This window comes from Gossypium arboreum, chromosome 10 (assembly GCF_025698485.1).
Source record: "Gossypium arboreum isolate Shixiya-1 chromosome 10, ASM2569848v2, whole genome shotgun sequence".
Classification (NCBI taxonomy): domain Eukaryota; kingdom Viridiplantae; phylum Streptophyta; class Magnoliopsida; order Malvales; family Malvaceae; genus Gossypium; species Gossypium arboreum.
Window position 1 is genome coordinate 127,690,580 of NC_069079.1, and position 14,056 is coordinate 127,704,635.

At 31.8% G+C, this 14,056-nt stretch overlaps 1 protein-coding gene across 2 annotated transcripts; it reads left to right on the forward strand.

Annotated features, from left to right (window-relative positions):
* LOC108462295 (major pollen allergen Ole e 10-like) lies at nucleotides 1-1,078 on the forward strand. Of its 2 annotated transcripts, XM_053020704.1 has the most exons (3): nucleotides 1-392; nucleotides 486-521; nucleotides 910-1,078. In XM_053020704.1, exons 1-2 carry the CDS (start codon nucleotides 41-43, stop codon nucleotides 509-511), a joined length of 378 nt encoding a protein of 125 aa, XP_052876664.1. In that variant the 5' UTR covers nucleotides 1-40; the 3' UTR covers nucleotides 512-521; nucleotides 910-1,078. The 2 variants fall into 2 exon arrangements, with proteins under 2 accessions (XP_052876664.1, XP_017617752.1); XM_017762263.2 differs by lacking the exon at nucleotides 910-1,078 and having other exon boundaries at nucleotides 486-541.
* The last annotated feature ends 12,978 nt before the right edge of the window (nucleotides 1,079-14,056 follow it).

Genomic DNA, 14,056 nt, shown 5'->3' on the forward strand with positions numbered 1-14,056 from the left:
AAATAAAAATCAAGGATCAAATAAAAATAAAGTTAGAATCATGAAATCATTGAGCAGTGTTTCTTTCCTCCTCCTCGGCACCGTCTTTTTCCACCTCTTCTCCTCCACCGCCGTTGAAGCTGCATCCAAGGGTAAATTATTGCATGGTGAAGATAAGAGGTATTGTGTGCCGAAACCCGAAGCCAGTGACTCTGCATTGCAAAAGAACCTAGATTGGGCATGCGGTCAAGGCATCGATTGTAGTCCGATTCAACCAGGTGGAATTTGCGGTGATCCAGCCACTGTGAGGTTTCGTGCACAATTTGCCATGAATTCTTACTACCGGAAGGAAGGTAGCGTTGATAGTGCTTGTGATTTTAGTGGCACTGCTCAAATCACCCATGTCGATCCAAGTAAGCTCAAATATATTTTTTAGGAGTTAAATTTAATTATAACACTAAAATCAAAGACATTGTTTAATTTTATTTATTTATTTTTTGGTGCAGGTTCTGAAAAATGCAAATATGTTTGAAGGCTTAAAGGTTTTGTTTATCTCGAAAAAGAGGATAGATTTATTTAGTAAATATATATATATATATATATATATATATATTTTTGCAAGAACAAAAGATTATGTCATTAAAATATATATTACGTATTTTCAAAATAACAATTTCTAACAGTCAAATATCTTCGTTTTTATGGACTATAGTTTTCATTCACCATAAAATAATTTCAAAAGGAAATGTAAAAGATGATTTGAAAATAGATTCTTACGAAATGAATAGATGTAATTCTAGATATTAAATGATGAATTGCAATATCTTGTGGATAATAAAATTTTAGCAATATTTAAATTGATTGAATTTTGATTGAATTGACTTAAAATTTAGGGGAAAAGCCAATTGAATCTTAATTTTATTGGTATAGGCATTGTTGCCAATGCATGAGGACGTGGAGTCGAGTGTGTTGAAGCGCATTATCCTCTTATTTATGGGTTGGGAAGGGAATAGGGGTAATTCTAGACATTGTGCCAACAATTTTACTTTATTTATTCTAATATTGTTATTGTAATATATATTTAGTTCATGATTTTAAATAGCATGTAATATTTTTATTTAAATTAATTAAATATATAAAAAATATTCTTATAAACATTATTTATTAAAAATAATTTATATAATTAATTATTTTTTGAGAGACTATATAATTATATATATTAAATTTATATTTTAATAAATTTAATTTAATATCCTTAATAGTAATTTTGCTTTCATATTATAATTTATCTTACCGCCATTGTTGCATTTGCATCAAAACACTGATTTCAACATTGATTATAATCTCATTGTTATAGTACTCAAACTCACTATTATATTATTCAATTTTGTAACACCCCAAATTCGGCTTAGAAGTTTAAGCCAAATCTGGAGGAGTTACCCCAACACATTGAAAACTAGTTCCGACAAAAATTTAGAAAAACCTCAGACTGTTATTTGATTTGTAGCGGAAAATTCTTTTGGAGTTTAACTTTGAAAATTGAAACCCATTTAGGTCGACTTAAATGCTTTTGAAGTTTCACGTTCAAAATTATCAGTTACTAACGAAATTAGCAAAAACCCAAGACAAATTCAGAATCAAACTACAAACCTAAGGGATTAAAAACATATTTACATCAGTGCAAAAACAATCCGAGCTTCACACGTTCTCCAATCCTAATTTAGAGCTTACCTGAACACTCAAAGATAAAATTAAAAGGTGAGCTATAAAGTCTCGTGTATAACCAACATCAATTAGAATTAAAAAAACATAGTATATAAATTAGAGTAACAAAGAGGACTTAATAGCGAGTATAAAACCAGAACAGAACAGAGCAGAGTATCACAGAGGTTGCCATCATGCTAATATAACATAAAAACACAAATCCACTAGCACAGGACAGAATTCAGAGCAGAATGGAATAGAGCTACGTAGAGGATGTTTGTTTATGCAGATGTGGTATTTTTCAAAACCAATCAGAATGCAAATTTATTAGAAAACATCCTATTCAACTCTGCTACACACCAAAATAGAGTTCCTTCAGAACTCGTATAGCCAAATCACACCAACAAATAACTGTGGATAGTGCCACTAGAATTTTGCATTTAAAACTGCCAGATCGGATACATGTGGTCAAGCCACTAAATTATAGCCAAGCTGCCAGAACAGAAACATGGATAGACTGTCAAATAATGCAGATAATCAAACTGGAAAAAACTTCCTCATTTCACATCATCCCAAGTCCCAGGTAATGTGTCATGGCATGCATATACAGAAGCAAAGTGATAAGCATGTAAGTCATGTTATCATACAGTTACATGGTTAGTAGGCATGGAGTCCATACGTTATAAAGCAGATTCGCCATGAAATCACATGCATGGTTATAAATCAGAATCAATGTCAATCAATTCAACATATTCGAATATTACATGTTCTTAAGCAACAAAGTCACATAAAGGCGTACTAACAAACTTAATAGAATACAAATTGTACTTGGATAATTCGTATACATTTGACAATAGCACATTACGTTTTGACGGATCCTACTTACTTAGGTTCAAACATAGTAGACATGTACAGTCGCAAGTTGTTCATTATCATGTTGTCAGATATCAAGTTATTTAGCATAATTCAGATCTTACGGACCCCACAACAGCCCTGCATTCGTTTCGAACAACGTTTGTGGTCCAAGGGAAAAGTTTCAAATATTGCTTCACACGCCCGTGTGGTTTCACATGGCCTAGAGAATTGGCCCACGTGACTCCACATGGTTTGGAAAACGCTCGTGTGCTTGCCTGTGTGTCCCACACGGCCTTACACATGCACGTGTCACTTGCTCGTATAGTTTCAATTCTCAAACAGTGAGCTACACGACTTGGACACACGCTGTGTGCCTAGCTTGTATGCCTCTAATTTTTCATGAATAGTGAGTTACACGGCCTACCACACAGCCTGAGACATGGTCGTGTGGCGTCGATAGTCAATTTTTCTGACGACTAACTCAGAACGAAAGTTGGGTTATCGGCACCCACCTGATACAGCTTTGACGGAGAAGCACAGAGACGTTTTCAAAACCTAAAAACGACATTACATTGACCAAATCAGATGATTTAACTGAGTCAAAATGCTTGACTTAGCATCTATACTGAAGTTACGCCGAAAGTTCAATGGAAATTAAATGCTTACCTTCGTTCGTAACCTAAATTAAGAAACTCAAATCGCTGAAGAAATGTTACTCTTAAGACCCTGGCCTAACATAACTTACACAAATAAGAAATTTGTTTCTGCACAAGAAGAGACAGAACTTTATTCATCACAAACTTACGCAAATTAAACTTGGTGATAGATGCTTACCATTCAACTGAAGATTAAAGGCACATTGGGACCTAGTGTAACGAGTATAGAAGGATACAACAGTAGTTTACCAAGGCAAAAGAATAGAAACGCACAATTTGGGATGAAGAAGAGAAAAACAAAAAGATAAGAACCCAGAAGGGAAGGGAAAATGTTTCTTTTTGTTTTTGGAGATATGGAAAAGAAGTTCACAGGTTTTTGAAAAACTAAACTAACTTTACGGAATGGCATAAAAATTATTCTCTAAATGCTTATGCAGAGATTCGAACACAAGACTAAAGGGTATATAAAAGCTTAACCAATGAACCAACAAGCATATTTTTAATATTAATTGACTGAATTTAACTTATAACCCACATTTCCAAATATAGGGGTTTAATCAAAGTAGCAAAATTTTAATAGATAGAATTTGAACCCAAAACCTCACACACATAATCAAAATACTTAACCATTGAACCAAACCAATTTACTTATAAATAAAAAATTTTGATGTCCAAACTCAAATCAAGGGATGACCACTCTCGGTTTCGAAACACAATTTCTTCTTTCCCAATTTTTGAGATGTTACAACTCTCTCCCCCTTAAAAGAATTTCATCCCCAAAATTCCCACAGACCCATCACTTCCTAAACCAAAAAAATCTATAATGTTCTTATTCATACAGACCACCATGCTGCCACTGCGCAACTTATTTTTAATACAAAAACAAACAATATTTCTAACTACTTTTCTTCATCAACGCAAATTATCAAGAGAGCACATCACATAAATCACTAATGATTCTTCGGTCGCGGATTTGGATCAATAGCACTCACACTCTCCTCGTAGTCTGGAGTTGCTCGATCCTGGTATTTTGACCCAAAGGTTCAAATTGAGTCTAATCGACCCTTGCAAATCACTGATCACAAGTCGGGCACCGTAGTGCCCCACATTTCATGATTATCGCTCTCAGATTTGAGCGTCCTTACAGGTTCATAAATTCTCGTATTGGGCTCATCTCCCCAAGAAGAGGACTCGACTCGAGTCACTCGGCTATGTCCACATGGTCTCACACAATAAGGCTACGTATGCTCATTATACTAACCTACCGTTTCAGAAATTTTATGAGTTAGCTTAGGTTCACTAACAATTCTAAGTCTGGAGTTTTAACAGAGGTTTTCACAGTATCTTTCACAATCTTAGCTAGAGGAGAGTAATCAAAACACTACAGTTTGTCTTAGTTCAACCACTTTTATTTATCATGGAATATATCTACCATCAAATTCGAACCATCCGTTTTATTCATTATAGTCCGCCTATTTCGGTATGAAAGCTTTATAAATTAAAAATAATAATATATCTTATCAATATGATTAAAAAGTAACAACTTATCAAATATATTACACTATTTTTATAATAATTTTACATTTTGATAGCATATTTGTTTATAAATTTTAATTTCCCACTTTATTATCATACAATACTTTTATAATAATTATGTTAACTATTTTAACATAACAATAAAACAATTCATAAACTAGACGTTATCATAATAGTTTTTAAACAATTATATGAATTTTAAAAACATAAAATTATCACAAATATATTTTTTGATTAGGTGTAATTTATAAGATTCTTGTTTATTTTGGAGCGATTCGTTACCTATAAAATTATAAAATTAATTAAAATGCTTTTGGTCACAAAACAACCATTTTATAAAATTTTTAAAATTAATTAAAATTCATCAAAAATTAGTTTACGGAAATAAAATTTGGCTTCGAAAATTTGATTAGGCGCGAAATCGTGTATTATCCAAAGATTAGGTTAAATTAAGTTTAATTCTAATATCTAAACTTAAATCCAGAAAATAAAAATCATTTTTAATTTATTAAAATAATTTTTTATTACCTCCAAAGTATCCATTGTGTATTATCCAAAGATTAGGTTAAATTAAGTTTAATTTTAGTATCAAAATTAATTTTACAAAACAAAATTCATATTTAATTTATTAAAATGAATTTTTGTTACTTCCAAAGTATCCATTAAGAGGAATAGATGGAAGAGTAAGCATTTTTAACTATTTTGCTTTATTTTGAAAAAAAAATTGTTTTTAAGAAAATAATAAACTTTTATGATTGTCTCTCCAACCACTAAACCAACCAACCTAAAACTCTAATTGCTCACTTCTCCTCATCATGAAGTACAACGGCTAAAATGGCCCAACCAAACCCGAAAAGAGACGAACACTAATCTCATATTTTCCACTTTGTCATTAATAGTTGCAATGGGATGAGGAAAGGAAACAAGAACCCCATCCTCGATCAAATTATCGTACTCTCGACCTACAAGTCTACTATCAAGGAGAAGCCAAGATAAGAGGAGAGTCCAAGAGGACTGTCGTTGACATCGCGAAGCACATCAAGATCTCTGACTACTAAAAATCGCACACCTTTGAGAGGGCATCAGTATCCAAGTCACAAAGATCCTGATGAACTTGATCGGTGATATTCACGATCCGAATGTAACCTCCCCAACCTGACCTAAACGTTAGGCTCGAATTCGAAAGATTATATTGACCACCGAAATGACCCAGTAAGTTATTAGAGTTTTTTTTTTAAACAATTATTTGCAAGCATTTGTTTTTAGGAGAAAAATTAGCCTATTTTCTGAAAAATTCTTGAGTTGACAAAAATCAATTAAATTTAACATTTTTCTTGAAATAGTAGCTACTTTCGAAAACTTAGTGAATTTCTAGTTTGTTTATTAATTTCAGAATTTATCTATATTCTAGCAGCGGAAAAAGTGATATCTATCTATATTTTTAATAGAAACCGAAGTTCATGCATAACTAATTAATATCCAAACTTCAATATCCTAAAATCAAATTAAATGTCATGCATACTATAAAAACTCAAATCTTAAGTCTCATGCCACAGTTCAAAAATAAAACAATATAGTTTCTGAATTAAGAAAATATCAAATAATAAATCTAAAATATAAAATATAGCAAATCCGAGCTGCGACCCTCTGGGTTTCATGCCCGCGTCTTAACCTAGTGGGTTATCTATAGAGATAGAAATAAAAGGGGAGTGAGCTATGAAGCTCAATGTGAGTTCCATCACAAGAAAATCAGTGTAGAGTAACAAAGCAAACATAATAACAATTTTTAGTATAATAGCATTCATATAATATAACAAAAATTAACAGTTCATTTCAGCATACTTATGAGTGTCAATGCAATGCAATTTAACAAAAAAAAGGTCCTATCCCACCGCTACACTTCACAGTAAGAGTTCCCCAGAACTCTTTTAACCCAAATACTCCAATTTGTGGATGAACCACCAATGTTTGCAGATAAACTGCCAATAGGTTGTGAATGCACAATGTATTTGCAAATAAAAGCTACCAGTAAGTTTGTGGATGAACCACTAGTGTTTGCAGATAAATTGTCAATAGGTCATGAGTGCACAACATGTTTGCAGATAAAGGCTGCCAGTAAATTTGTGGATAAACCACTAGTGTTGCAGATTATTAAACTATCAATACTTCCTCCTTTCAATAGTCCCACCCCGTGCAACATAGTATGGCATGCTAGTAATAGGACAACACAAAAATAGTAGACATGCTTAACATGTTGTAACAATCCATTTTTCAGAGGTACTAAAAATAGTGAGATGATCAAGTCAGTAAATATTATTTAATAATATTTACAAGTTTATTATAGTGTTTTATTGAATTTTGATCTGAAATTTTTTGCTAATTGGATACTTAGCTAAGTACAAGTGGTTTGACCCTAAATTTAAGTAGTTTTGAAAATGAGATATTGAGACCTCATTTCTATAAATTGAGTCTCAAATATCTAATAAAAATATTTACGAGTTTTTATATAGGTTATATTAAATTTTAGTCCGGTAATTTGATTGATTTAATAGTTAATTAAGGTACAATGACTAAATCATAAAAATTATAAAAGAATAATCGTTATTAATTTTATTAACTAAATGTGTTCAAAAATATTTTTGCAAGAGTGAAAATGTCAACTAGGCAATTGTAAACTCTAGTGGCCGGTTAATGCTTGAAAACTAGTAATTTATATGATTGTTTTAATATTAAATTAAGTTTTAAAAAATAATAAATAAAAGGTATTAACATAAACAAAAGGAAATGGCCATTATCATCTTTTCTTTCTCCCTTTCTCCACCGTTTCTCCATTGAGAAGAAAACCAAGTTTTAACCAAGTTTTCGACCAATTTTGTTATTCAAATTGACTGGGTTTTGAACTAATATTAACGTGAAAAAGAAAAAAATTGTGGAATGGTTCTCAGATTAGTGTTTGTGACTGTTTTGCTTAGGTAAATTTTGTATGAGATTTAATTTGTTAATGATTTTTTATTATTGTATTATTTAATTGCTTGATAGTTTAATTGTTGTAATACAATAATTATTGGCATCGAAAGAACTATAATGCAAAGTACAATATATGTGGCTAATACAAATGGGTTATATGATATGGAACAATTATGGAATATTAATTGGTTTAAATTACAAGTATATGGTTATTTGATATGTGTACGAAAATGTTCAAAAGAATGGAAAAGATTGAATACATGATACAGAGCCCATGTGAACTTAATGAATAACTAGGATACAAATGACATGTCATTAGGGTTTATCAGGCACTATGTGCCATTGATTACAATTATCAGATGCTTTGTATCGACGTTACAATTATCAGGCACTCTGTGCCAGTGTTATATTTATCAAGTACTATGTTCCAGTGGTGGATATCATACCAGTGGCTAGAATCTAGCATTTGTTGTAGATTCTCGACAACTTGTGTGAGCAGCATTGAGTAATGGTTAATGTCCCTATTGTCAGCTTGTGTGAGCATTATTATCTAATGTATCTGAAGTATATTTGTTATAGTTCTCCGAACGATGAAAATAAACGTGATATGAAATGAAATTTTTTAAATAATGTGAATACTGAATCTACATTGGATACATGAGAACGGAATGAAATAAATGTTGTAATTGCTGAAGATTTTTTATATAGATTAAATGGTATTGTTGGAAGTGTTATTTTATTCATATGTGATAATCTCTCCTTTTGTTAAATTTTGATAATAGGGAACTGTATAGTAGCTAGTCCATTTAATTAAATGTGAACTGATGTAAGTTATATTGTTTTAAATTGTGAATGATAAACAAACAAATTGATTTGAGTTATAATTGGTCAAATGTGTTGTGGATAGTATTAAAGATAAATTGTTATATTATAAGCATGTGTAATATAATGTATTATATTAATTTCTAGAAGTGTCAAGTGAAGTACTTGTGGATGTAACAAGATTCCAAATGATATTTGTACTTGTTACATTAGGTTTTCATAATTGAATTGTAAATTTATCGAGGTAGGTTAAATGAATTTCATACGAGCTTACTAAGCATTCGTAATGCTTATCTTGTTTGCTTTTCTGTCTCTGAATAGGTTGTTTTGTGGAATGCATCATTCGGATCAACTTGGAGCTCACACTATCCAATCTCTAATTTAGTAATCTTTATTTATTCCAGATTTGGTTATGTGGCTTGTATATAGGGTTGTATTTGTGTTTAAATTATTTTGGATGTTCATGATCTTGTTCTAATGATGTTGATGATGTTGGATGATTTGGTATTATTATGGGAAATGAAGTGGCAAGTGAATAGCTAACTTGAAATATGATTTACTCAAGCTAATGGATATGCATATGTTAATGAGATTGAAACTTATGTATTGGTTCTTTTTTTTTATTCGATTAAGATCATACAATAGTAACAGTAGACATGCTTATCATGCATTCAATTCAATAGTAACAATAGACAAGTTTGTCATGTATTTGGTTCAACAATAACAGTAGGCATGCATCAGTAATACATGACAAACATGACAGACATGTAACAATAGACATGTAATATTCACATATCATCATTATTCAATAGCATTTCAATCATCAATTCACAGATTGTAGCACATTCATAATATCAAGGACTCAATCGGGAAAATAAAATTTTTATAAATAGTTCGGGGGTCATATGATGACTAAATTGAATTATTCACAATATTGTGGGCAAAACTATAAAATAGGGCACACACAACTGTGTGTCCAGCTCCTGTGGGGTGCTGTAGGTCATTTGGAGGGTTTACATGACCGTGTAACAGACTGAGGCTGTGTGGCATATTGGAAAATTAAGCTACATGAGGGACACAGCCGTGTAAAGGGTTCTTAGTCGTGTGAGATTCGAACACTAGCCTAGGGTTTTCATGCCACATGGTCGTGTGGAGGGGCCATGTGGTCCACATGCTTGTGTGGCAAACCACGTGGTCCTAATCCTAGACATGGTTTGCCCCAATTCACTTATAAAAGAAGACACATCTTTCACTAGGAGCTTGATCGATGTTCCTTACGATCAAAATTGATCTGATGCATTTAAAACAGGTATTCCAAAAAAACATTTATACAAGAGTTAACGCTTTATTTCAAGATTATCAAGATCATTAAAAGTTACAATAAGAATCATAAAAGATTGATTAAATTGAATGTAGGATTATTTTCGTATAGAAGAATTACAAAAATTCGAGATCTAATCTTTGAAACGAGATGTACTTACTGTTTTTGACAAAGATCGAGATTTTATTGATGATAATTCTAAAATTGATGGAAAGAACGATGAAATGGAGGATGTTTTAATCTACCTATGGTCTTACACATTACGGTGTCATGCACCTATGATTCCAAAGAATCAGTAAACTATTTTAAGGTGCCACTCTGAAGGACCAGTTCATAACTGTCATCGCGGTGTCGCTCCATAAAGTCAATAGACCGTCGGTGTCACTCTATAGAGTTGATAGACTGTCATCACGGTATCACTCTAGTGAGCTAGTAGATAACCATTCCACCTTCAATCCTAATAAAATTAGTGATTTTATACATCATTAATGCATGGATGATGTTCCATTGAAGGAAACCTTTGTTGACCTTGCTGCCTTAATAACCAACAATGTGAGGACTACATTGACTGAAGAATAGGATTTCAAATTGTTTGAGCTAAGTCCCATTTATGTTACTCTTCAAGCGATAGCAACCGGATATTGGCTTTCAAACAACCAAAGGAATGTTGTTCTTAAAAAGATGGAAATATTCCTACACAAAGTTGTCATATTCACTCCATTTGATCTTGGTCAAATATCTTTAATGAAATTATAAAGCATGATGAGACCAAGAATAATAGACCATCTTTGCCTTTTCCCTCCTTAATATTTTAAATCCTCATGTAGCTAAAGCCTCAAATAATGGCTAAGGCTGAAGTATATTAACCTATGCTAGTTGAGTTGAAGTTTTTCCTTTAAATGGAAAATTGGGAAACATTTTGCAGCATATGCTAAGGAAGAAGTAGATAAGAATTAGGACGATAGTGAGCTAGCTATAGACCCAGCTAAAACTGACTCTCCAACTACCAGACCTTCTCAAGTTGCCCAAAATAGATTGCTGATAAAAGCACCCGAATACTAGAGAATCCATTAAGGGTGTTTTAACAAAAATGGATTAGAGCTCAACGTTACAAACTAGATCTTCTTACCCAGGAAAAGTGATTACTTTAGTACTTTTTGGATAAAAAAGGGGGAGACAGTGTACTACAATAAATAGAGTAAACTGATTGGATTTTTGGGTGGCTTTGTGATGATGGGTAGAGTGTTGGAATGATTTTTTTTTTGTTGATTATACGTTGTTGAATTGAATTTATATTGATTTTGGATGATAATAGTTGCTCGATGTAAGTGGCTCAATGTTATTTTTTTTCTAAACTTACTATGTTTTTCTTACCTTGTACTTTAATTATTAATGCTTCTATTTATATTGCATTAATGATTGAATGTTGGTTATATTCATAATTAAGTATGAACTAAGAGGAGCTAGCTATCCATACTAAAATTGTTGCTAAGGTTTTAGTTAAAAAATTGTCAAGGGGGAGATTATTAGTTAGTAGCCTATGACCAAAGTCAAACATGCTAGAATTGAGCAACACAAGGATTGAATTGAAGATTTTCAATACAATCCAAATAAAATTTAAATTATTGTTTCAATCTTCAAGGAAATTGATGCAAGGAATATCTCTTCCACTACGAAGATAATTGAAGATATTTTTATATACATTTTGTATGGGAATAAGTGACTTAGATAGCACTTTACTTGTTCATATAGGAACTTTTTATTGAGTGCAAACTTGTAAGTAAACTGAATTGAGTCAATCAATTTCATCTAAGTTTTTTTTTTGGGGGGGGAAGTCCTCGGGGAAAGGGATCATGTTTAGAGTATAAAGGTGGGGTGAGTGAAACTTAGACCACAACTTGTACTCATAGACCATAATGAATTAACTCTTTAAGCAAAGCCCCAAAAATATAAAAAGATTTAGAACTGCATGAACAAAATTTCATGTCCAACTCTAATTTACCCACTATAGTTTATTTATTCCAACTACAAATAAGCATATATCTAGACAAATATCTTACAAGCAAATATCAACAATCTTTCACGTATCAACATAAAAAATAGATCATGTATATACTTAGTTTTAGCTATTGTTTCAAGAAATTAAGCTCATTTGATATCTCTTCTAGGGAAACAATTGTTATTTAGAATAATTGTTGTTCAGAACACCGTTGTTTGAGAATAGTTATATCCAAAATAACTATGTTCAAAACATGGCTTCAATCAAAATAGTTTTCATCCAATATAGTTTTCATTTGAGAATAACTCTTATTGAGAACGACTAAAATTCAAAACAACTCTTGTTTAGAATAATTGAATTTTAAGAGTAGCTATGTTCAGCACAATCGTTGTTTGGAACAACTATTATTTAGAACAACTATATTCTTTAAGAAGAGACATTATTTAGAACAAGCTCTATGAGGAAAAAGCATGAGTACATAACTCTTGTTTGGAACAACTATGCTGAGAACAACTAAAATTTGGAATAAGTTAGAATAATTCTTTTTTAGGAACAACACTCATCTAGCATTTCAAGAGATGTTTTGCAGAAGATGTTTCACATAGTATTGCTTCACCAGGGTAAAAGAAGTGGGAAAACCCCCAGAATATGGAAAGGTTCTTGGGCTGTCTTTACTTTTGGGATGTTTCGAAAAGCTTGACTTGGTGGATTGAATATGAAGGTAGTTAAAAGGTTTCCTCTTAACTTTTTCTTCTAACATGAGTGCTTCCCTTCTTTCAGAAACATATTGAGCTCTTCTTCACTATTTACCATCACCAACAAAACTCTTCACCACTCCTTCATCATTAATGCTATTGTCAAGCCCAGCTCTGGGGGTCGTCTGGAGGTGCGGCCACCCAAGGTCAAGGCTAAAAAGGATCCAATATATTATTTTCCAGTTTTTAAGGGGCCCAAAAAAATTTTTTTACCAACTTTTAAGGGGCCCTAAAATATTTTTTTTTTTAGCTTTTAAGAGCCCAAAGTTTTTTTTTTACCAACTTTTAAGGGACCTAAAAAGAATTTTCTCCAACTTTTAAGGAATCTAAAACCCCATTTTATTGTTTTGCCTAGGGCCCCAAAAATGTCAAGAACGGGCTTGCCATTGTAACTCAAAATTAATTTCATTACTCCTATTAATTGTCAACTTTGTAACTTTCATTCTTAAAACACTATATATAAGAACCTTTCACAATTGGTGAGGGGAGTTTTGGGCATTGTAGCATTCTGACTCTCAAAAGATATTTCGAAAACTCTCTAAACCTGTTCATTTGCTCAACCTTTCCCCACCGTACCAACCACTACATGTCACCACATTCAGTGCTATCAGATTTGCTTCAATCTTCCTCTTTCCTTTATTCTAATACATCTTATTCACTTGTTTACAATGTTTTTTCTCTCCACCAAAAAACCCAATACATGTCTGTGCAATTTGAGCAGACTTCATACAACCTTTTATCTTTGTGCAGCCCACAGTTTAAGACACTTTATTTAATTAATTTCATTACAAAAATTTACTTTTTTTTGGTCCAAAATTAAAAAGATAGTTGAAGATTAATGAAGAATCTACGTTCTTAAATAATGCTAATCAACAATAGTAATTCATACATAATATGAGAAATTATCCTCTACAACATATTTCCCTGCAATCAAAATGATTTTACATAATCTCTCATCATTAAATGTCATATCAAAACTTATATAAAAATTTAACAAATTAAAAATTTTAAAGATATAAATACAATTTTAAACTAAAGTGTCCATTGCATTTTGTCCTCTCTTCTCATTTTCTTTATCTTTTCTTATAATTATAATATGTTAAAACGATTTTATCCTCCGAAAATGATCATCTTTCTTTATCGAATTCAGAAACAGAGTCCGATGACGAGTTAGATAGTCATATTCCCGACCGGCACTTAAATCGCAAAAGTAGAATTAATAATAGACAAAAATCTATTAAAAAGGAATATAAGAGATCAAATTATAAGAAGGAAATTACTGTTCTTAATGGAGAAAGCAGTCAAGATAAGGAAGCATTCAAGAAAGAACCAGGTTGATTTCTACACATATGCTAAGTTGATTTCATTTTTGTTAGCTAAAATTTTATTGTTATTCTTAAATACTTCAATTTTTTGAATTTCTTTCCCTTTTGCTATGAATTAATTATTTTGTTGGAATTAT